The sequence below is a fragment of the Prenolepis imparis genome, unplaced genomic scaffold (assembly GCF_030444845.1).
Source record: "Prenolepis imparis isolate NDT839.2.m4 unplaced genomic scaffold, iyPreImpa1.0 SCAF_17, whole genome shotgun sequence".
NCBI classification, from domain to species: domain Eukaryota; kingdom Metazoa; phylum Arthropoda; class Insecta; order Hymenoptera; family Formicidae; genus Prenolepis; species Prenolepis imparis.
In genome coordinates this window covers 25,131-49,622 of record NW_028141175.1, presented here as the reverse complement: position 1 = coordinate 49,622, position 24,492 = coordinate 25,131, and the positions used below count along the sequence as shown (strand labels likewise).

The 24,492-nt window shown below is 34.8% G+C and overlaps 7 protein-coding genes across 10 annotated transcripts; 4 read left to right on the top strand and 3 right to left on the bottom strand.

Annotated features, from left to right (window-relative positions):
• Positions 1-140: 140 nt before the first annotated feature.
• Positions 141-1,435, bottom strand: LOC145946653 (putative palmitoyltransferase ZDHHC24). Its single transcript, XM_083056414.1, has one exon. It carries the CDS (start codon positions 1,275-1,277, stop codon positions 438-440), a length of 840 nt encoding a protein of 279 aa, XP_082912540.1. The 5' UTR covers positions 1,278-1,435; the 3' UTR covers positions 141-437.
• Positions 1,436-1,589: 154 nt separating this feature from the next.
• Positions 1,590-3,788, top strand: Lamtor3 (Late endosomal/lysosomal adaptor, MAPK and MTOR activator 3). 2 transcript variants are annotated; one of them, XM_083056420.1, is made up of 3 exons: positions 1,590-1,617; positions 2,511-2,671; positions 2,920-3,788. In XM_083056420.1, exons 1-3 carry the CDS (start codon positions 1,605-1,607, stop codon positions 3,055-3,057), a joined length of 312 nt encoding a protein of 103 aa, XP_082912546.1. In that variant the 5' UTR covers positions 1,590-1,604; the 3' UTR covers positions 3,058-3,788. The 2 variants fall into 2 exon arrangements, with proteins under 2 accessions (XP_082912546.1, XP_082912544.1); XM_083056418.1 differs by lacking the exon at positions 1,590-1,617 and adding an exon at positions 1,777-1,965 and having other exon boundaries at positions 2,444-2,671.
• A 198-nt stretch (positions 3,789-3,986) lies between these two features.
• On the bottom strand, positions 3,987-6,600 carry LOC145946652 (glyoxylate reductase/hydroxypyruvate reductase). The gene is made up of 7 exons (XM_083056413.1): positions 6,473-6,600; positions 6,215-6,298; positions 5,996-6,123; positions 5,738-5,927; positions 5,364-5,527; positions 4,680-4,970; positions 3,987-4,382 (listed from the first exon to the last, which is right to left on the bottom strand). The coding sequence occupies exons 1-7, from the start codon at positions 6,538-6,540 to the stop codon at positions 4,267-4,269; spliced, it is 1,041 nt and encodes a 346-aa protein (XP_082912539.1). The 5' UTR covers positions 6,541-6,600; the 3' UTR covers positions 3,987-4,266.
• Positions 6,601-7,064: 464 nt separating this feature from the next.
• Positions 7,065-12,112, top strand: Papi (tudor and KH domain containing protein papi). The gene is made up of 9 exons (XM_083056133.1): positions 7,065-7,296; positions 7,606-7,771; positions 7,896-8,304; positions 8,762-9,100; positions 9,356-9,601; positions 9,773-9,936; positions 10,175-10,392; positions 10,465-10,645; positions 11,389-12,112. The coding sequence occupies exons 2-9, from the start codon at positions 7,658-7,660 to the stop codon at positions 11,557-11,559; spliced, it is 1,842 nt and encodes a 613-aa protein (XP_082912259.1). The 5' UTR covers positions 7,065-7,296; positions 7,606-7,657; the 3' UTR covers positions 11,560-12,112.
• Positions 12,113-12,476: 364 nt separating this feature from the next.
• LOC145946514 (uncharacterized) lies at positions 12,477-14,462 on the top strand. Its single transcript, XM_083056135.1, has 2 exons — positions 12,477-13,288; positions 13,859-14,462. The coding sequence occupies exons 1-2, from the start codon at positions 13,277-13,279 to the stop codon at positions 14,168-14,170; spliced, it is 324 nt and encodes a 107-aa protein (XP_082912261.1). The 5' UTR covers positions 12,477-13,276; the 3' UTR covers positions 14,171-14,462.
• Positions 14,463-14,550: 88 nt separating this feature from the next.
• Positions 14,551-22,661, bottom strand: LOC145946511 (uncharacterized). 3 transcript variants are annotated; one of them, XR_014427055.1, is made up of 11 exons: positions 22,270-22,661; positions 21,261-21,541; positions 20,609-20,850; positions 20,207-20,535; positions 19,377-19,989; positions 18,743-19,094; positions 18,214-18,619; positions 17,791-18,056; positions 17,484-17,668; positions 17,038-17,206; positions 14,551-14,770 (listed from the first exon to the last, which is right to left on the bottom strand). XR_014427055.1 is itself a non-coding variant. In XM_083056132.1 (10 exons), the coding sequence occupies exons 2-10, from the start codon at positions 21,360-21,362 to the stop codon at positions 17,222-17,224; spliced, it is 2,526 nt and encodes an 841-aa protein (XP_082912258.1). In that variant the 5' UTR covers positions 21,363-21,541; positions 22,270-22,661; the 3' UTR covers positions 16,610-17,221. The 3 variants fall into 3 exon arrangements, 2 of the variants coding, with proteins under 2 accessions (XP_082912258.1, XP_082912256.1); XM_083056132.1 differs by lacking the exon at positions 14,551-14,770 and having other exon boundaries at positions 16,610-17,252; XM_083056130.1 differs by lacking the exon at positions 14,551-14,770 and having other exon boundaries at positions 16,610-17,206.
• On the top strand, positions 22,467-23,159 carry LOC145946513 (uncharacterized). Its single transcript, XM_083056134.1, has 2 exons — positions 22,467-22,732; positions 22,835-23,159. Exons 1-2 carry the CDS (start codon positions 22,467-22,469, stop codon positions 22,971-22,973), a joined length of 405 nt encoding a protein of 134 aa, XP_082912260.1. The 3' UTR covers positions 22,974-23,159.
• The last annotated feature ends 1,333 nt before the right edge of the window (positions 23,160-24,492 follow it).

The window sequence follows — 24,492 nt, the reverse complement described above, 5'->3', positions numbered from 1 at the left end:
AAAAAACTTAAAAAATTTTTTATATTCATCTAATTTTAAAACATACAAGAAAGAGAGATACAATATTTATATATAATTACAGATAATCAATATGTATATAGCGCTTTAGATGTAGTGTGAAAGAATTATGTAATGATCTGTATGTGGAATTTAATAAAATAATATAATACTGTCCGTTAATTACAGATATATAAATCTTATTTACAATTATGAAGAACACTTCAATATGTATAATATATACAGTTTGAAATATAGCAAGATAATTGGTAACCTTAATTTTTGGTTAAAAAAGTGATTTGTTCAATCGTTGAATTAATTTTCGCCATCTTAATCTCGTTAAAGTATCTTTGATACTTTTAATAAATGCTCATACGTTGACACATTCTTTTCAAACACAATTTTACAAGAATCTTATAACAACTCGATAGTAAAGCAATTCAATCTTTCTTTGAACACAAGTCATGCCACGAGACTCCGTCGTGAGGTAACTGCGATTTAATATAAGGAAGCAGCCACGCCAGATACCACCGTTCACCAAACACCTCCCTAACATTATCCTTCCAACCCACATCGTACGTAAAATCCTTCTTATTACTCTCATTACCCACGATGCCTCTAAGAATTAAATTAAAGTGATAAACGCACAGCACTCCGGTGTACAAAGTACCCACTGCGGACACGACGTACAGCAACAGGTAGAACTGATCGATAGAGCTGTCAAAGCCGAAGAAGAAGATCGCGACGGGGAAGACCATCTTGACGATGGACATCGGGAACTCGAAGGACGTTCTAGTCCAGATGAAGAAGCTGCCGTAGAAAAAGGCGTATGTCGCGCCGAGGAACAAATACCACAGGAACATGACGAAGTATCTGTGATTGTGGTGGCCCACGCAACATCCGGTGAACACGCAGTGGTGGTCCCGCTTGAGGATGCAGACGTCGCAGGTGTTGCAGTGCCAGGATCGCGGCGGTGACAGGCACTCGCAGCTGACGCACAGCCTCCATCCATCGGCGGCTCTCGCCGTGCTCACGGGCACGATGCACCTCTTGGTGCTGGTGTCGCATAGCACCGTGTACGTGAAGTTACCTACGATGTTCAACATGATGAAATTACCAAAGACGAAGTGGAGGGAGTACGGTAAAATATCGTTTTTGTACAACGCCGGTAGAACTATCCACAATCCGAACCAGTACATCAGAGGCACTATGATCAACAGGAAGATCATCGACAGCAGATCGCCCAAGGTACGTGGCCTTATCTTTTTTCGGATTATCATCGTTGCACATTCGAGTTTTTTATTTCGGATAATCCTTGTTTCAGAAGCAACGTCTATATCTAATGTTTACTTTATTACGCCATTTTGAAACATGCCATCTCCGCGAACACACAATTGCACTTTCTACACTCGGATCCTTCGCTCTCTCTCTTTTTCTTCAACGCTCGAATTATATATTTGTCTCGTTTTAGCACGAATAAATCTATAGGTTATATTCGGACGAGAGAGAGAGAGAGAGAGAGAGAGAGAGAGAGAGAGAAGAGTGGAACGTGGAATGGAACGTCTAGTGAAGAGAGAGAGAGAGAGAACACTGAAAGGTCACGAGTCATGACGTCACAAGGTGATTGCAGTACAGCGCCGCGCCGGAGAGACGCCCGCGCAGCCGCGGATTGGAGAGGAGGAGCGCCGCGCCGGTGCGCGGTGCGACGCGCAGGTAGGAGGGGGGTTGCCGATGGAGGGGGTGGGGAGTGGGGGGAGCGTCCGATGCGAAGTGAGTCACGTGTCACGTGACACGAACAGCTGCGAAAACGTCATTGCGCAGACATATTACGCAGACGTGAATTTTAGGTTATCGCGATACAGCTATCAATCAACGAGTGACAAATCTTGACATACGCCTTTGAAGAAATAAATCTCTCGATCAATCACCGTTTAATTCGATCTTGTTTCGTGGAAAAAAATGACGGTTGTAAGTAATTAAACATTTGCGGAGGAAAGTGTTATCTTTTGCGTTTGAGGTTATGTGTGTTTTGTTCCAAATCGCGTAAATAAAATAACATACAAATCTTTATACAAATCCTTTTTTTTATTGCATTATTCACAAATAATACGAAGTTTCGTATTACATTTGAATAATGCGATAAAAAATAAAAGTTTCAACCGAGATTATACATGTGGGATAAATTAATAAATATCAATAATTCTCTTTATCGAAAAGTTTTGTAATAAATATAAAGCAAACTATTCTTTCTTTTTTGTTGTACAAAAGTATTAAATATTAAATATTTCTTGTTTCTCATATTTTATATATAATATATGAAATATCTCTTCGTTAACTCGATTTCCTTTACTTGACATTACCCTATTGATGTGACGATTGAAACAAGTTATATATAACAATTAATTATCAGATTCCTCAAATTATTTCGATGCTTTTTTGTTTTTAGGAATTGAAAAAGTTTCTCTATGAGTTATTAAGCAATGTGGAAGGCCTACATAGCATATTAATTACAGACAGAGATGGCGTACCTGTCATATCTGTATCCGATGAAAAGGCGCCAGAATTAGCTACAAGAGCTAGTTTCTTATCTACTTTTGGGATGGCTACAGATCAAGGAAGTAAATTGGGTCTTGGAAAAAATAAAACTATTATATGCATGTATAGTAATTACCAGGTAAATATGAAAACAATAATTATTCGATACATTAGCAGAAATAATTTATATTATAAGATAAAATATAATGCATACAATATTTAATTCTTATTTAATATAATTAATAATTGAAAATAGATGTATAGAGATATTTGTAGATAAATTATGTAAATTACTCGGATTATTTTTATTTACAAATGTAATTTTATTTTATATGGTTTTTTAATGGAATTTGAAAAATTTAAGAATTCCTTTGAACTAATTTTCAGGTAATCCAGATGAACAAGTTACCACTGGTTGTTAGTTTTATTGCTAGTCACAATTGCAACACTGGCCATATATTATCGTTGGAAAATAAGATTGATCCTATCTTATGTAGTTTAAAAAATGCTGTAGTGGAAGCCTGATGGTTACCTGTTGTCCATTATGGGTGATAAATGTTGAACGTGGACCTCAAATTTGTGGATTGCTGTAAATATTACATAAACAGTGTTGATTCTACATTAAGCAGTTTTTTCAAGGATATCAGGTCTGTTTTCACATTTTTATCTGCTTCCTTCTTGTGCTTTTTCATAATGTTGAAAAGCATTATTTTATGTGAGAGAGAAAGAAATAAGAGAAGTTATTGTATATATGTAATATTTTAAAATTAAAAAACAAACTACACTATAGAAAAGTTCTTTTTGAGGATTTTAGGATACTTTTGAAATTAAAATTTATTTATTCAAAGAAAATAACACGCTTTTTTTTTTTAATTATGTTACCATAACTTGTTAATTTATAGATTAAATAGCTTAACAAGAAACAATCAAATGAAATATTGTTAGAATTTGCTGAAAATTAATAAGTTTTATTAAGTTTGAGATAGATTTGAAGAAAATAATAAGTTTGAGAAAATCTTTGTGTAAAATTTCAAAAAACATTTAAATAACAGTAATGCTATATAATTTTTTATTCTATACAGCATTTTTAATAGAATTATTTCAATATAATGATAAACTAAATAATTGAATTTGTTAAGCAAAAGATATCTAAGAGTATTTGGATAATTCATTTTATATCAATAAAAGTTATATATTTATTTAACTGCCTAAGTAGTGTAGTTAATGATTATAAATAATCAAATAGAAATTATATATATATAAGATTTGTCATATTTATGTAATCTAAACATAAGAATCATGGAGATTATTATTTAATCCTTATTGTTAGATGGATTAATTAGCCATCATGGTGGATACCGGATCCATTTGAATCCATAGTATCTCTATTTTACTTGTTATTGAATAAAGATGCACATGTTATATTTTTGATTAAAGATAAAGTACAAGCAAAGTATAAATAAATAATATTTGTTTTATATAACACAAAATATTTCTTTTGTTCGTTACATGAGCATTAGAAATGTGTTTTAGATATTGCAGCTTTGTCTGTATTTATTATTGTTAGGAAAAAAATCCGACCCGGTATCTGCCAAACAAGAGTTAAATTATATATCGATGAGCAGAGAGTTGGTTTTTTTCTAATTGAATATACAATGTATATATATTTTTTTTTCAAAAATATTGTTAGAAAAAAAGCATATATAGGCAAAATTATACAAGAAAAATGATTTATTATAAAGGATAAACTAAGGGTTTGCCCTCAAGACCATTGAGAATGTTCTGTGCTGCAATTGTTGACATATCGTTGCGGGTCTTGATTGTTGCGCTGCCCAAATGTGGTATAATTTCTGCAATTAGATAAAAATTGATAATAGATGACAAAAATTGCTACTATATATGTGTATAAATTATATATAATAGACAGTACACAAGTTATATAATTTTATATCATATATTACAAATATACTGTCGATTACGAAATTAGAATCCTTAGAAACTTAGTTTCCTGAATTTTTAAAAATGTGTGATATCTTAGAATTTTAATCCTCTTTAATAGTTTAATCCTTTATATTTTAACAATTTCATAGTAATCAATCGATTAAAAAAAAACAAAGAAAACGAGCGAAAGAGAATAAAATAATTACCGGCATTGGGTAGCTTTAAAAGTTCATGATCCGGTGGAAGCGGTTCCGGATCAGTAACATCTAATCCAGCAGCGAATATTTTCTTGTTACGAAGAGCTCTTACAAGCGAATCGGTATTGACAATTTGGCCGCGAGCTATGTTCACGAAGATGGATGTTTTTTTCATTTTATCGAAAACACTGTCGTTGAAAAGTCCTCTGGTTTCATTGTTCAGGGGAGCCGCGACCACGATGAAGTCGCTCTGCTTCAAAAGATCGTCGAAAGATACAAACGTTGCCCCAAGTTCATCGCCTGTGAATCATATTATTCATTTTTATACATAAGATGTCTTAGAAAAGTTTTCTCTACATAACATTCTTATAAATTTATATTCTCGAATAAACGGCGAAAAGATCTTCGTTAAATATTGAAGGTTTATACAATTATTCGACGATTTGTATTATTGAAAATCTAGTTATAGTTTTATACGATGGATGGATAAATTCTCTTGAGTGTATATTATTTATATATAAATCTTTTAAGATAAAATGTATGATAGAATTGATAAGGATCATAAAAAATGTCATAATTAAAGTCTTTGTAGATATCGGATAAAAATATAGATATGTGGGACATTTACATTGAAAGAAAATGTAATTCCTTTCTAATATATGTGTATATGTATGCATATGTATACGAGCGCACCTGCTTTCTTACGCGAATGTCCGGTATAGATAAAGCGTCCCACTTCGAATCCCATTAATCGTTTAACGATCGCTTGACCAATATTTCCCAAACCAAAGATGCCGACTGTCGAGCCTCGTAAATCCTGTCCCAGTAACCACTGTGCTCCCTTTTCAGTTGAACCCCTTTAAATTATCATGCACATCTAATTAGTACGCTATATACTTATATTTTTATAATTCTATATAAAATGTTTGAAAATACAATCTTAATTAATTAATTAAATTAATTTAAATTGAACAATGAATCAATCTCTTTTTATCGAATTTTTCACGTAGAGAGATATGTCGATGTCAATTATAAATTATAATATAAAGTGAGAAAATATCAATTACTGTTCCAGTATCGTGCGACCTTCATGGGTGCGTCTCGCTGCAGCTAACATTAAAAGCACCGCCATCTCCGCAACCGCAGCCGACAGCACCATCGGCGTGTGCCCGACCTTGATTCCTCTCCTTTTAATTTCCGGGACGTCCAAGTGATCGTAACCAGCCGACATTGTCGATACAACTTTTAAATTTGGACCTGAAAAATTAAATCTTCATTTCTAGCTCGATAAAATCGAACAGGTGAGACAAGAAAATAGCAATTACCGGCGATATCCAGGAACTCGCTGTTGACTTCATGATGACTGACGAGGAAGACGGCATCGTGTCCAGGTAGAGCCTGTAGCACTTGTTCTCGAGTGCTTACGGTAGCTGGTATAATTGTAAGGTCGCATCTATATCAGTGAAGATAACGATAAGTGATGATATATGTCGGGCATACATATATATATTTTTTAAACATTCTATAAATTTATTAAAACTTACTTTGTTCGAAGCAAATCGATACCAATTGTCGGCGCTTCGTTGGTAGTAATCAAAACACGTGGTAGACTGGATAAATTCATCCCGCTGTTTATAGATAACAAAAACGATATAAATAATTCATCAAAATCATATATATATGTGTATATGAGATATTTCGAGAATCACGAAAATAATTCTATATGTTTTTCTCGACAATGAAGTGGCGCGATGATTGAGTTTTTTTTAAAAATATTTTTAATATTGAAAACTTGAGCTTACCAATGTTGCACCGACCTCAATAGCCGTATTAAATTTAGCGAACAGCTATATTTAGTATACGTGTACATACGCTTTCAGCATCAATGTATTACTACTGCTTTCTGATAATTTTGTCGAGCTCTTGCTATCTTGTGCAATACAAAAAAAATAATCAGCATAAACCGGTTTGTTGAATAGATAATACGATGATAAGATTATACATATCTTTTAATTGTTACATATACTCATTGATAATATTTTTATTATTTACTTACACGAAGGAATTCGCATTTGAATTAATCGTAAAATAGCGAGTGAAAGCCTACCTGTGTGTAAAAATTTTGTCGATGTCAAACGCAAATTGAATTTGAGAAAAGTATTTTGTACGTTTACTGCAATATTAAACATCGCGCGAGATACAATTTATTTATGTATCGATTGTGTATTTATATGTCGATAAGTTTGTCAAACATCGATTGGTCATTGAATAGGGAATTTTTAGAATTCTTGATAGAACTAGAGAAATTCTCTATTCAATAGCCAATCGGTGCGTTTGATAACTGTTTTCGTATAAATCTAATAGCATCCATATCTATGTATTAAATAGTTGAAGGTTCACGCAATTCACGTGTTTACTTTTCTTTTCATACCGAATGAAAAAAACGTGGAATATGATGGACAAAATATAAACACACACACTTTAGATTTACGTAAAACATTATTTTTAGACATTGAGATTCACGTCGAAAATAGAAACCAATTATTATTATTGCTGCAAAACGTATAAAACTTGTTTTTTTTTTTTTTTTTTTTGCGTTGTACTTTTATAAAGCACTATAATTACGGTAAATATGCAGTTGTAGACTTTTTTCCTTAAATAAAAATTTAGAAACCTGTTATATTGCGGACATTTTGAGTAGAAATAATAATTGACGAGAATAATAATTATTAAAATCGGATGCGTGTGAAAAAAAAAAAATTATCTATAAAAGTATTAAAATCAGGAACAAAAAATTTTGTTTTTTCGAAATTGGAAATTCTTATACTGATTGAATAAATAAATGCATATGTGTGAATAATTACAAATATCAAAATTTATATTTCTTAAATTTTATTATATATATTTCTTTAAATACATGTTCTTAATGTTACAGATCATAGGACAGAATTTTTCATACTCTGTTTTGATTGTATAATCTTTGCAAAATGAAGTGGATATTAAATTTGGATAGAAAGTTTGTAGTACCCATTTTACTTGGCGTATCTTTGACAACTCTTGGTTGTGTATCTCTGGCAATCGTATATTCTGTATTTGGAAAGGTAAAATTTGTATCTTTGACATATAATTTTTTCATATTATTTTCTAATTACAAATCTGTATATGTGAGGTTTAATAAAATTTATCTCTTTTCTTGAAATATAAACTTATCCATTAATATTACAGGATGATGAGACAAGAAATGATAATGATGATCGGATAATAACATCCAGATCCACTACAGTACAATACAAAGTGCCTAAGCAATATGCATCTGCTGTAATTGGTAGAGGTGGTTCAGTGATCAAAAGTATACAAGATAGAACTGGCACATATATTAGTATGAGAAACGACGATATAGAGTCTCCGTATCGTCTCTGTATCATACGAGGGAATGATGTAGAAGACATTCGTTTAGCAGAGTCATTAATCAAAAACATAATAGACAATCAGCCTGTCATTGAAACCTATGAATTGTTTGTGTCATTCGAAGCTTGTGGAACAATGCTAAGAAAAAGTGCAAATACTGTGCAGCAAATACAAATATCTTCCGGTGCAAAACTTATACTGGAGAATGGTGCTCATAAATCTGAAGGTATTCTACTTTAATATTTTCTTTTATAACTTGTATCCATTCTAATATGTTTGCTTTTTTATTAATTACACTCTACAATTAGTTTATTTGGATTATGTACTTAAATTCTCTTTAGCATATTGAGAGTTCTCAGGAAATTTTTTGTATTTATTCATATAATAATTTTTCAATTGTATACCCTCACAATTTTGTTATAATTTCTAGATTTGTAATGTCCTAGAAAGTTAAAAAATCAAATCTGCAATATTTTATTTTTATATACAAGTTTGTTTTTCTATAAAATCTATTAAAATTAATTTTTTAAATGCATATATATAATTATTAATATTGCATCATATATATATATGTATATATAATGATGATGATGATTATATCAAATATCTGTTAATAATAATAATAATATCTATTAATAATAATTATTGTAATAACATATTAATAACCATATTCTTCTTTATAGCTGGATGGAAAAGGAGAATAATAATAAAAGGAACTGCCGAGCAAATAGCATTAGCTGTTACTCAAATAGAAGATAAAATTCGAGAGGAAAATGAAGCGCAAGCTCAGATGAAATATGAACAAGCGGCAACTGCAAGAACGCCTAGACTATCTCCCAGTAGAAACACTGTTAAAGACACAATGGATGATCAGCTTACTATTGAGACCTATGAATTGTCCGTACCGCACAAAGCTTGCGGAAGAATCATAGGAAGAAATGGAAATACTATACAGCAGATACAAAAAGTCACTGGTGCACAAATTGTACTTGAGAAAGATCTGTTGGAAGATAAATCTCAAAGTATTGTATTATTTTAACGTTTCATTTTCTATTCTTTTTATCTCATTGATTTATTTTCATTTCATTGTTAGTTATATTTTGGCACTAAATTTTATTAGAATTATCTTTTCTGTTAAAACTTTATTATAAATTTTAAATTCTTTAATAAAAATTCACTTATAATTATTATTATTTTCATATCAAGAACATTCGCGAGAGTTTGTAATAAAATTGTTGTAACTATGTATTAATTAATTAATTAATTAATTTTTATAGACGATGAAAGAAAGGTATTGATAAGAGGAACTGCTAAGCAAATAGAACTAGCCGTTGCTCAGATAAAAGATAAAGTTCAAGAGGAAAAGGAAATTCAGATGAAAAATGAAGTTCGAGAGGAAAACGGAACTCGAATTGACTTGACTGATGAGCTCGCAACCATTACAAAAAAAACGCCAGTATTTGAATCAAACAATGATGTTAACGTATATGAAAATCTTTCAGATGTTTCGTCTTTATCAGAAGGTAAAGCAAAACAACTTTATCTTCGTAAAATGTTAATCGATTTTTCAATTTCAAATCGAACAAATAATATTAGTTGTTACTCAAATAGAAAATAAACTGGAATTATATCGTTTTGTTAAAGTTTCATTAATTTGATTTTCACATGCTGGAACTAACTTTTGTCTTTAATAGACGATATAATCACACTGGAAGTGTATGTATCTGCGGTGGAAACACCGAATGTATTCTGGATTCATGTGGTTTCATCTGGGAATAGCGCTTTAGATAACTTAGTGTCCGAAATGACAGAATATTATAATAAAAAGGAAAATCGCGAACTTCATGTTTTGAAAAAGGTAAAAACATAAAGAAATAAAAAATTTAGAATGTTATACCATAATTTTTTTAAATATTTTTTTCTTAATACATCTTGTAAATGCTGCAGATATTGTGAAATCTAATATGAAATTATTTCGAATTATAGTTTTTTCACTGTGCTAAGTAGTAAGATGTTCAAAATGATAACATAAAGGATAATTACATACATTATCATATTAATACAATTAATATTAATTAAACGTTTGCTAATTTTAGGTAACATCAGGTCAAATAGTAGCAGCCAAATTCAGTTATGACAACAAGTGGTATCGCGCGGAAGTGGTAGACATAAAAGACACTCAATGTGAGGTTTATTTTGTGGATTATGGAGATTTGGAAGTCCTGCCCGTAGACAAGGTTTTGGAGCTGCGTACGGATATGTTGAGTTTACGATTACAGGCCGTGGAGTGTTCACTGGCAAATACGAAGCCACGGTAAGCCGATCGATTAATGATTCGCGCGGTTATCGATCGACTTTAATGATGATAACTGGCTATTATTCCTAGGGAAAGCGAGTGGAGCTCCGAAGCTTGCGACAAGTTCGCCGAACTCGTTCACGTAGCGCAGTGGAAAACCCTCATCGCTAAAATTAAAGGCTATAAAGAACGTCCGACTGCTTATGGGAAATCTCGCCGAGAAAATTCATCGATTCCTTGCATCGAGCTTTACGACAAGGATGGCGATAAGGTGAGAGACGAAAGAAATAAATGAATTTTTTCCAAAATTCTAAATCTGGTAAATTCTTTTCAAGCCAATAATGTTTCGCTCTTTTAAATGCTTTCTATAACTTCTGTAAGTCTATTTATATTTCTACAAAATATCACATCACAGATGCTTTTATAATGAACATACGTTTCAATCTGTTTTGAGGTCTCCTTTTTCTATTTTCTTTAAAATATATTTTTTGTAAAAGATTTTGTAATAACTTGTTAACGTGTTTAATATCTGAGTTTACATTTCACGCAGATAATTGTGCTATGTCGCAAATGTTAAAGACTTGCCAAATTCTACCGCGCATAAAAGACGCAAACTGCTTGTAAATGCAAGGCGTAGATAAATACAGGCAAAAAAAAGAGAGAAAAAAAAACAATTGTATCATTACGCTGTTCTCATTACTCACTATGTTTTCGTCAAATTAAAAATAATTATATAGATATATAATAAATATATAATTTGTGTAATTTTATACATATTACGCATTCATCAGAAAGAATTAAAAGCGTAGATAAAATTAATTTTGAAACAATATTTCGCGCGCGCGTATAACTCTATCTTAGATTTACGAGATTGTGAAATTTCTTGATAATATCTGGTTCAAAAATTGTTTTTAAGTAATGTGCAATTGATCAAGAAAGAAAATCGTATCATAATTATGTGTGTTCTTTTAAAAGTTCTGCTTTATAAATGTTTTTTTATTGTTTCCTTCGCAGATCATTAATATTAGGGAAACTCTGATAAATTTGGAATTGGCCCAATTCGAGAAAGAGATCTGTTTGACCAATTCCACGTTATTACAAGATAAGTCCGATCTTCGAATGTCTTCCACTTCTTCATCGTCGGTTGAACATCGCGGTGAAGCTGATTGCACTGTTTACCTGTAAAAACGATTAACTTACGATTAATTAATTTTACGGCATTAACTATACAGATTTTTATTAGGGATTCTTCTTTCGTATAATTTTTTTACGTTAAATTTTTTTATGCCTAATGCTTAAATTTTTTTTATATCTAATCTGTGTTTGACACATGCATTTCAGAACGAGATATTTAGCGTTGAGTGCGTGATGTATCTATGAGAAAACGTTGTCTAACTTCTTTCAAAATAACTTAATTTATTTATGTGTTTTATATTTGATATTGATTCTCTTACATAAATATAAATATAAACAATGTCCAAAATTTTTCTTTTATTTAATAATTTTTTGGGAATCTCAGAAACTAATTGAAGAAATAGGCATAGCAATGCCGACAAAGGACTAAACAAACGTATCTTCCGTATCTTTGAAAGAATTCGTTATAATATGGTTACACAAATTTATTATAGAATTACATATTCACCTAGATTTAGTAATATAGTAATGTTCATTCGTGAATAAGGATTATGGTTCACAAATTGTCAATTAATTGATGAAGATATCAATTTTTTTTCTTTGAGATTGTAGTTTTTATTAGTTTTCTATAATCAAAATTTTTTCCTTAAGTTGCTTTCTATCTTGTCGTTTTTGTGGTGGGTTTCTTAAACTGTCGCAAGAAAAGGGTTCTTTAGATATACGTACTTTTCATATTATTATGATCTTTATGTAAGATAAAACTCCTTTTAATCCATTCGTGTTGGAATTACACAACTCACTTGTGCCATGAAACAACATTTATATTAAAAATTATTTTAAAATTAAAATATGATTTCTATATCTTTTTTGTTTTGTACTTAATTTTTTCCAAATGTTAATATATTATAATAAAATATATATTAAGATATATATATTTTATTAATATTAACATTGTGCATAGATATTAATATTATATATATTATTATTATTAATATTATATAAAATATAAACAAATGCGAAATGCTTTAGTAATTAAATTGCAACACAATAATTTTTTAATAATTTTTAAGATATTGCTTTTTATTATAAAATACGCTTCTTCTTAATAAATACAATCAGTGCCTTTCTATAATATAAAAATTTAATTATATATCTTAATAATATTATATTCTCTTTGTTATACGTCTTTAATCATTGACAATATTGCAAAAAAGTGTAAAAGAAAAGAATGTATCCTATATATATTTTTATACTGTAATTAAATTTCTCAAACAAGCGACTAAATAGTTATAAGCGTGTAACAATGAAAGAGATACATTTTTGTCAATAGTGAGCGAGAAAATAAAGTTTTTTTGAAAAATTTATTGCTTAAACTATTGATAAACCGCTGAATCGGCAAGCAAGTCGAATTGAATCCAGGAAGAAAAACAAGCGAGCGAAAAGAAAGAATGATCGAAAGTTTGATTGAAGATTGAAAGTATCGAAACGTGAATCGAGGAAGGACATAATGATTCTTTTTCTCCGAGAGGGACTTTTCAGCAAGGCACATTTCAGCGGCTCGCGGTCGACGGCCAGCTTCGCGACAATTGACTCGCGACGTGATAAGCATGGTGCAAGAAGTAGCCAGAAGTAATTGTCGGTTCCTCTCCAGAGAGAGACTAGAAAGCTGTGGCCAAGCGAAACGTATAAAACGGCAACAACGAGGCCCCTCACTTTAGTTCGACGAACCGAACTGCTAAACTTACTTTCAGTTCATCACGAGAGGACGATGAATAATTTGGTAAATAATACACATTTATAGTTTAATTTAATCACTTAATTTTTTTTATATCAAATCAATTTTGAACATGTGACACAACATTTTCTTGATAAGAGGAAAAATATTATAAACGTTAAAAAAATATTTTGTGTTTGTGATAAAAGCGATGAAAATCTTTTGTGGAAACAAAGCAGTTTGAACGTGAAGTTGATAGAAAAAAGTGAACTAAAATATATAAACTATAATATAGCAAAATTATATTTCTAATCTTTACAATTAAAATGTAGGCTTAATTGTTTTTTTATAACACATTAAAATATCCAACAATTAAAAAAATATAACTTCATAATAAGCATTGAAATAAGAATTATTTTTTGTTCTATATATACGGTATTTAACTTTGATAGATTCTTCAATATAATTTATCAATTTACATTATCACAAACATGAGATGATGACAAAAAGAAATAATACAAAGGAATTAAATTGTAAAAAAAAAAAATTACACAATTTATCACTTCTGACAGGAAATAAATCAATATTACAGTCAGTGAAGGATTCTAAATACAATCGGATGTTTTGGTATTATAGGGTATCACGTTGACGTTGCTGTGTGCCGTTTGCGGCGCACTAGGAGGTCGACGCTACATCGCAATTCCCGTCGACGGTATCGAAGATATCGACGTCATCGAGGTGAGCCCAATCACGTCCTCGAGGGTGTCTCGACAAACAGAAGCATATGTACCGGTTGCCGTACCCAGCGTCGTTCATCAGGACGAGTCGAGAGAACAACGTTCCGAGCGAGCGGCCACGCGTGTCCTGGACTACGTCGACTTCGGGGGACAAACTGGCTCCGACGGAGCCTTCAGCTGGTACGCCGACTACCCGGCTCATCATTTATAATTTCTTCGCTTTATCGAGGCGAAACGAAAGAGAGAATGCAAAACGTCGCGGGATATTCGTCACTAATATATAATAACTAAGAGCAATGTATAATTGTACAAAGATTGCACGAATGAAATGTAATTGAAAGTGTGAAACGTTGAAAGATTTATGGTGACGAAAAAGACAAAATTCTCTTCGAATTTTAATCGAAATCAATTGGAATATTTAAAGATTCAAGAACTTTACAATCTGAGAATTATGATATGAATAAAACAAATTTTTCTAAAACCGAAAAGTAACATCGATGCATGAGAGTCAAATTATATTCAAGAAAGATAATGTATCTTACATTGTAAGCCAGTTTTCTTTATTTTTTTCGTATTTGTTACGATACAATAAATAGTGAGAGGGTTTGACATCTCGTCGTTTTTACGTTAATATTATATTCAGCTAGATATCCATGGATCTAAAAATTCAGGGAAACGCATCGATCGATTCTCGCTTGCGATTCGAATAAATCAGATCCATTGATTAAGACGATAGGTACAGCCTCAGGATATGATTATTTGTATCTTTGTACAGCCAAGTGTAGTGCCCACACTTTACATACGCGTGTTCCTTTAAAATGTACAGAAATTGATGTATATATACGTAAAATACATATACATACGCGTACATCAGTACTCGAGACATCAGAGATGCTTTGCCACATCAAATTAGACATATCAAACATTTTTTAGAGACCGTCAAATTGTCGGATAAAATTCTGAATCATGAATATCGAGACACGATGCGGCGTATGCCTTCAAAATTGGGTCTAATTTCACGTGAAAAAACATTCTCGATGTCCGGCATACACTAAAGCATTTGCTCATTGAAAGCTCGTAAGCAACGCGCGAAGATATTAGGTTGATAACAAATTTAATAGTATTTATTTCTATTGCACGTCTCTTTTTACGGATCCACTTTTATCTCTATTTTCTTCAGTTCCAGTCAAAAATACGCACATCGAAAAACAGTTTTATATTGTAATCTTATTTTATATTGATTAAATTGCACAGTGATGGATAGATCGATGTTAGAGTAGCTGCCTGGTAATTCGATTGGAGCTTCGATCAAATTATCCTGTATATCTCTATAATTTCTATAATCTATATAATTGATTTTTTCCAATTGATTTTTCAATATAATAGAATTTTTAATTCGTTTATTCAATTAACTTTTCTTAATATAATACGGCGTCAGATAAATTTTTAACTCATAACAGCGAGATTAAATCTTCAGAAGATCCCGCCAATCTGCGAAATCAGAGATATATGAAATATTTGGGGCAAACTTGAACTCGAGATTGCTCGAAGCTACCAATCACTAGATAAATACTTTACAACTTTATCCAACACTTTTTACTTATGACTATGAAAACTTATGAAGAGATTTTGTGCCACATTTTTGTGTCAAATAATCTAATTAGATTGGGGCATCCTGAAGGAACATGCAAACTTCTCTTAAGAAAAGAAAAGAATTTGAATCGACATGCAATAACGATAAGAGGAATAGAATGTCGGCGATATTATACAACAGAGGAAATGATCTATTGAATACAGTTCTTCAACAAGAAATTTTTTTTTTTTTTTATATTGATTTTTTCATATAATAGTGTGCTCGGGATAATGTGAAAGTTTTCTCGATATGTGTATTAATAATAATAAGTAATTGATCGTAGCCAAAATATAACAAATCTGTCGTTTTCCTTTGAACGAGGAACACAATCTTTCCCTTAACAGCTTAATGTTATAATGTCACAGCGTAAGCATCATCGAGTCATTATTGAGATTCAAGTACAATCGCAATCGAAATGAAAGATCAGCGTTCGCTGCATATAGCCTCTCGAATTATCATTCATAGAAACTATTAATTAATAATTAATAGGTAATTTTGATTATTCTTGCCGAAAATTAATTAGCGGCTGATGCTGCTTTTATCTTCCAGTTATATGTGAAAATGTAATTTAATTCCCTCATTCCCAAATTCACTGTTCAATAAAATATATTTGTTCCTTTCTTTAGAGCGTAACACAATACTACAGTTAAGTTATCATATAGATTTATAGATCTTTATGTTTGTTTTATTTTTTTTTTTGGTATATGATATCACACGGTGAACATTGTGAAAATCATTTTTGCGATTTGTACATACATCTTGTACATGTAACCACGTTAATGTGAGTAGGACGACAAAAGTTTGCGAAATTTCATAGTTTGTCTTCAACGTTACGACCATGCAACAAATTTCTGTTCTCAGATTCGGATAAGTTCGGTATATTTTTTTGCCAGTTAAACGCATTAATATACAAAGATAAAACAACTTCATTTTGGCGTTTTTTTTTAGTTTCGATTTACTCCTCCGATTGCATTATTAGAAAGGCACACCATGAGATTTCGTTAATTTCGCTTCCTATCTATAAGAAAAATATTTTATTAAAAATTAGGTACACAATAAGACATATGGTGGAATTCTTCACTAGTAGCGATGATCCATCCATTAAACGTATCCTCAAACAGAATATGCTATAGTATATCATTGGATGAGTGTATGTATGTACGTATATACATATAGTGCGTGTGTGTATTGTGTATGTTACATACATACATGTTTTATAATATTATATATCGATATATGATACAGCATTCATTATTATATTGGCGTCCAAAATTATGTTTTTTTAAATTTAGATAATTTTAATATACACGTAGTTAAACAGCTATACAATTCCGTATGGGGATGAGAGAATTAATCGACAAAGATTATGAATAGTCGCATTATCTCTGATCTGAATCTAACCAGAGAACTGGCTAGCGCAAATATAATTTGTAAATACGACTTACGTGTCGCCGAATTTTTTCTCTCTCTCACTCTTCATCACTTTCTTCTTACATGGTGTACTGGGAGAGTAGAATACGAGGCGTGACCATGGGGGTCGGTGCTTCGGGTCAAGTGGTGCACCAGGCAAGCACCACCTTCTTGAACGGGACGAAGATCGCACGATCCGGCTCGCTGTTAATGACAGACTTATTCTTGATTAAAGCTGAGACGATTGGAGCTATCAAATTTTGAAGAGGGGTGAAAAGGGAGAAAGAGAGTGAGAAAGAAAGAAAAAGCGGAGAGAGGAAAGGAAAAAAGAATATCCTATTTTATTATTTCTTCGTGCACTAACGTAAATTTCAAAATAAAAGAGAGCAAAATAGATATACTTAATTTTTATAAATATTACTCGTTTGCGAACTATTCTGTAATATGTACTATTTTTAGAAATAAGTTCTCGCAAGCTTACCAATCGAAGAATCTCCTGCCGTGAAAAGTACCATCGGACGAACCGTTAACATATGGCAGCTCCACGCCTACGTGAGCGTCTTCTCGGCCTGGAACTGGACCTACGTATCTCACACGACCCTGAAGAACCCTGCCCTCCGGCGATATGACCTTCACAAGATGATCTAATTTGAGGTCTCTTGGTATCTGAAAGATTTTACGTAAAAATATTTACAATTAATAATCTGAAAAAAATCTATCTTGTGGAAAATGACCTAAGCGCAAGAATTTCTTCGTTTGTGAATATAAAGTTATCAACACGACGTTACCTTTGGCAAATATGGCCTGGCATCTTGAGGGGGATGCCAATCGCGAACTAAGTCGGGCTCCGAATGTCTTCGCGCCCTTCTTCGCCTCGCTGTTTGCTTGCTCCAATAATCCGTATTGATGCTCGATATCGTCAGCATAGAATCGATACTTCGCCGCAAATAATCCTCGGCTTCATCGATCAACGATTCGGTGGAATCCCCGCTATTTTCACCGCCGACCAAGTCTGAACGCAAATTCGGCAAACTACCGCGCGTCATTGGACACTCTGAAAATTGCGACAATCCTCTTCACTTTGAACTTACTTTGCGAATAGATGAACATGAACTCTTCCTTCATATATTTCTACACACATATATTCTTCTTTTTTTTTCAGAACAGTTGTATCGTAAAGAGAAAAACAGAATATAAATATATATACATACCTTGGAAGGTCACCTTTGATCGCGTTCTCTTTGGTGCAGTTTTCGAAGTTCTGGAGGAGGTCGACGGAGGATGCACATGTGTCGGAGAGGACGGCATCGAAGACCAGGTCGGACGTGGTGTGGAAGTCGCGACCGGAACCCTCCATGAGTCAAAGGACGCCGCCGTCGCTCTCCAAGAGTGTCTCCGCGGAGGACCACCGACGACTTCGAGATTGGGCGACGGTATCGACGTCAGAGAACCGCGATATCGCGAAGGATATAGGTCGGTCGAGAGTCGACAGTCGCAGGGACTTGGCAGACCTGTTGCGGGATTGCAACGCGGCCAATATCCTGCGGGAGAGCCCAGGGACTCGCGTCTATGGATTTCTGGTGTACGAAGACCGTAGCCGCGCGAGTTGAAACACGCCTAAAGAAGAAACACGATCGTATTTTTCTATGCAAAGGTTAGAGAAAAATATCCCTGCGATGTTATAACAATTCGTTTCTCTATTGTTCACTTACGATTAATTCTTACACGTTAAAACTTTACCTGCGTGTGTGGATCATGGCACAAATGATCCGCGCTCCTTGATAACTCTGGTACCATGCTAGTGAAACTGATGTCTGATAACATCACTCTTCTAGCTTCTCGAGTTTTGTCCGACAGCCTCAATCGACCGGGTACGCCTGTTGGAAGTGCGAATTTGCTCGGCAACGTCGTGAAGGTATGTGCGACCTTGTGGGCCAGATAGCTTTCGGATCGCCATTGTGCCGGAAGCGCGGAAATGTCCGTCTGGGCGCCGGATTCTCTTCGGGCACCACTGCTACGGTCCATCACGGGTCGCAACGGAGCGGAGCTCTTTCTACGACTGCTAGCCAGAGCTTCCCGGTGAATAATGGGTCTAAAAGAACGGTAATATGATAATAATACATCTATCAAGTCTACCCTAATATAATAATAAGAAACATATGAAACTTTAAAACTATAAATCAAAACAACAATTTCGATCAATTAACCAATTGATGATAGTCATTCATTTTTAAACTAGAAAGTGAACAACGTAAATTATATCGCAAACGCGATTTATGAATTTCTTAGACACAAAGTCATTTGTAAGAAAAAAAATTGTTTCGCAAAATCAATCTTTCAAAGCAAATGTGTTGTGTTTTAGTATCAAGTAAACCTGTAAGTTGTCGGCGGCGCGGCCAGAGTGTTTCTTCTCGCGATAGGTCGCAAGGACGATCCCGTTGAGCTCTCAGCATCCTCCACTATGCCGCACTTGCTGATATCCGTCTCGACCAGGACGGAACACTGCGACCACATCTTGTTGAGCCTGGTGCTGGAACTCTCGTCGAACCTGTCGACGCTCTCCTCGCGATCGATGCTGGAACTCTGCGAGGAGACAGCCTCCTCGACAGAACTGGTTTTGTCGCCATTGCAGACCAACGACTCATTCTCCGTCGACTTTGTATACTTCAGTAGAACAGGTTGGCCGCTACCATGCTGCCAGGACTCGGTTTCCGTGATAGATACCAGATCCTCTTGCAGGCCGAGATCGCGACAGGTTTCGTCTGTCGTAAATATCAGTTCGATGTCGTCCAGTTCCTCCGATTCGTTCTCCGAATGTTCGTTCGGCCTCGACGAATCACCCGCTTGACTCTGATTGCGTGGTGCCTGTGGTTGATCCACGTGATCGCTGAACATGGAATTGTCACCGTCGGATGTGGATCTCAAACTCAAGTCCTCGCCGGTATCTTTTTCAGGAACATCTAAGTGGTCCATATTGACCGCATCGCCTAAAACAATTAATTCCTCTTAAAAAGACGCGTTTGACAGTATTTCAACGAAATAATACGATTAGTCAACGAGAACAATCATATCGTTTTTTCTTCTTTTTTTTTTAAATCGTCAAACACGTCATATTTTTTGACTTTTATATTATATGTGATTGTTTTTACAGAATTTTTAATCAATTTTATTATATCAATTCATTAAGAAATCGGCTAACTCTACCTGAAATTTCTTGAGCCTCTTCCTCGTTGCTAATTGCATGAGTTGTCAAAATCGAGGGTTTATCATTCTCACTTTGAGCAACGTTCAGCATCGTAGATCCCGCCTCGGTAACTGTCAAGCTGGTGATGCCTTTGGTAACTGCGGTTTTCGAGGATTTCGATAAACCTTGAAATCGGCTAGCACGAGAAGACAGATCTGGACTATCGTTGCCGCTGCTGCTACTGCTGGTGCTGTATCCAGAGACAGGTTGATTGAATGTATTCCGAGCATCAGCATCGACCTTCTCTTTAGATACGTCCATGGTAGTTTTCGCAGAATCTGTTGGTCGGCTGGTACACAGAAAAAAACTCAACTTAGTTACTTCCTGTGCTGGCAGTTAAATTAAATTAAACTTGTACTTACTCCATACGAAAGGTCTCCTCTACCAGTCGGACGCGTTTCGACTGAAGCGGCGAACTAGTCGTCGCATTGTACGAGAATTCGCAGCTTCTGCTCAAGATTCTTCGTCTGAGGACGTGATTCTCGAGAGCCAGACGGCCTACTGCGTCGATGTAACTCTCGCTGGAGAAATCCCCGACAGTCTCCTGCAATCGGCGAAGTTCTTCGCGCGACGAGTCCAAAGCCGTACGCAACGACACGATCGTCTGTATTGTTACCAGGATAATTCGTCATCAGAACAAGTCTTTCATCTTGTCGAGGTATGTAGCAAAATAAAATGTTTCACATATTATATTTCGGTATATTTTTTATAGCAAATTAGATGAATAAGAAATAAGAAACAATGAATGAGAACTTTCTTTAGAGAGCTCTCAATTTGTAAAATTATAAATTTCTTAAAATCATATGAAAAATAATAGATATATAAATAAATAATTATTTACTTCAACTATAAAATTCTTGCTTAAATAAGAACTATAGAATTATATTGAAAATGAAACTCGAATTCTTATGAGTTGCCATGAAACGATACATTAGTTTTGCACATGTTAAAATTTGAATGTTTAATAAAAATACAAAAGATGCACGTATGAAGAGTGCACGAAAGAAATCGTACTTGATGCAAGGCTCTTATGACATCTAATCCGGGTGTTGCCGCTGATGGCAAGGTGTCCTTGAAGAGTCTCTGAAGAGACGGTCGGCCAGCTGTGGCTTCCATGCCTCCACCACCCCATCTAATGTTTCCAAATTACCTCTACTCCCGCCACGGATCATGCCGAATTTTCTGTTATCCTTTGCTGTTTTTTTTTTCTCTTTCCTGACTGAAGAGATTCTTGTCTTTTCAACCCAAAAACTTGCAGCCGACTCAATTAAACTTCCTCATATCTCTTTGTTTCTCTGCAAATATGACATTGATTTTTCAAAAAACATTGATATTATTCATTAATATTAAATAATATTAATTAAGAGTTTTTTATATTAATTTGCTTATTTTTTAACTAGAGTTTTTCATCGACTATTATTTTTTTATTTAAATGTATTTCCTGTTATCTTTAACATATAACGTTATATAATGTAATCATCTTTTACAAGCTTTGTAAAAGTTTGATTATATTCTCCACATAGTTTAAGACTCCTCTGATTCCTCACCGCAATCATATTGATTTGAAAGGTGAGAAGTCGTATAAATCTTTCTATAATATATGTCAATATAAATTAATTCTTTTTTATATACCGTCATTCATGTTTGATAATATAGATAAAATGTAAAATATACCAAGACTTCCTTTCAAAATTTACAGATTAACAAATAGCTGTAAAACTTAATTGTTATAGAGTTTATTTGTAAAATATATAGACTGAATATACTAATGCGGAATTATAAAGAAAAGAAAGTTTCAAGTACATAATTTATCAATATTTAGCAAACAGGAATTGAAGAGAGAAACATAACAGGTATAAATACCTAGTATATAATTATTTACCGATAATACAACAAAAAACAACATATACAAGTAATTAATCAATAAAATTACTTGTAATGACCCCGAAAATATGTTCCAAAGAGATAGAGTGCATATTAAACTTCCATTAATATATTTTGAAACAGGCGATAATATGTGTACCGTTGGATTGGAAAACTGCTGGAGGCCGATGGCGACGACGGTCGAGGACAGTCAGTCTCTCTCGGCGAGGATGACGATGATCGATCCGTCGAGGGGCCTTCACATCGTGGCATCGGGCACCGAGAGGCGCGATCGGGCGCGAGGAATCGCGGGATCACGCTCGACTTCGAGAGCGGCCGAGGACGTCGACGGTGAGGATGACGTTCGACGTAAGGGCACCTTCGACGGTCGGCGCTCAGGACCAGGGCGCCGCGCGAGGCATCGCGGCATCGCGCGCCTTCGCCGTCAGACCCTCGTTGCCGACGTACGAGCCTTTCACGTCGCGAGTCGATAACACGACGATGACGGGGGAGAACGACGAGGAGCTGTCACTCGCTGTCACCTCGATGCAGACGACGACTACGACGCGAGACCGCGAGACGCTCCGCGGCCAGGACTGCCAACCTTCGGCCATCGTTTTCAGGTTTGTTGTCGCGCGAATTTTCATGCGGATCAGCCCTGAGTGGTATTTGGAAGCGTAATTTGAATTTTTATCGTTTTCTTGCGATCCTTCTCGCGCCGTCAGTCTCTTGAGAAGGTGTTACGAGGGAGGATCATCGGGAGGATCGAGTCTGTATTTTCATCGAAAAAAAAGTGAGTTTCGTCTCTCTATAATATTTGAGAATCATCTTTCGAATCGAGGTAGGCAATTAGTAGGTAGTTAATAAAATATTAATCAGCGATTGGAATATTGTTTTGTACTATCTGCGATAATTATAAGAATTCCTTCTTGGAATATTATAGCAAATCTCCTGCATTAACTGCTATATATTCTTGAAATTATTTGTTTATGTGTACAAAAGGCATCATATATAAAGCGCTATAATAAAATGAAATATATTTTGCTAAGAAATAACGTCAGAACATCGATATATGTGATGTTTAATAGATGAAAATATTTTTATATATATCTCAAACGGATATTTCGTTTACAAACATTCAGAAATTATCACCGAAAGCTGCTATATACAGAATTCTTTAAACGTAATTGTAATCATATTTGTATTCTAAAGAGACCTCTTTTTTGTTTATAAATAAATATGTTACATATAACATCCATATAATAATATATAATATCATATTAATTTATATATAGCACAGCCTTCGCTAATAATTCAAAATGGCTTTCCAAATATTTCCCCCTCCAACTGTTAATTATTACTGTCGATAACATCGACGCGCTTCAATTCAATTCTTCGCCGATAGATGGCGCCACTATTAGCTCGCGGCGCGTTCGAAATGACGATTCTGACGTCAACAGAAAGAGAGACGCGCGTTTGATAGAGCCGCGAGACGCAATATTGTTACGCGCAGCACCGTCTTTACACAAGTCCAGTACCCCGATCAAAATACATATTCCTCGAAGTGCGTATCTCCCCGTCTCATCGACCATCTTCCTCATCCACAATCGCAAGGTAAAAAATTCCAATAATTCCAGAATTATATATACTTATATAGTAGATATCAGATATATTTATCAATAAAAAGATATCGAAAGTGGAGCACGCGAGTGCTCTACTTAATCGAGGCGCGAATCTCGCTCTCTCACTCTTAAATCTCCCGGAGTCATATATTTTCATTTTCTAAAGCCGGCACTGCAATAGAATACACTCTTGGCCGGGGGGTGTAGGGGGGAGGGAAAGCGCCGGGGGGAGGGGGGGTGATAAAGCACCCCGCGCGCGCGACACGGCGAGTCGTGGTCGACGCCGTGTCGTGCCTCGTTGCACGCACGCATCAATTGGGTGCGCGAGAGAGCGTGTGTCGTGCGGTTAGTGCTTTCTGACGCGGGTGGGCTCTCTTCTCTCACCGCAACCGTGTTTCGACGCGCTACGTCTCGGTTATATATCTCGGGAACGGGGCCCGATTTTAATGGGCGGGGTCGCTGGAACCGCGCGAACGTGGGCCATGGAGCGACCTCGACGGTGTTGAGGTGCCAGTGGTGGTGAGCTGCCGCCGCGGTTGCGAGCGGCCATCGCCGTCGATATACAGGACGTCGCCGTTTGGGTTTGAGTTTTCCACGAACGCGAGCGTTGTTGCTAGTGTTTTACGCCGCCGCTGCGCGTTTATTAAATGGCGCGACTCCGAGCGTCAGCATCTGTACGCCTACGACTCATGACGTCGCTCTGACAAGGAGAGAGAGAGGGAGAGAAACCGAGTCGCACGCTTTATCTCGACGCTCCAAAG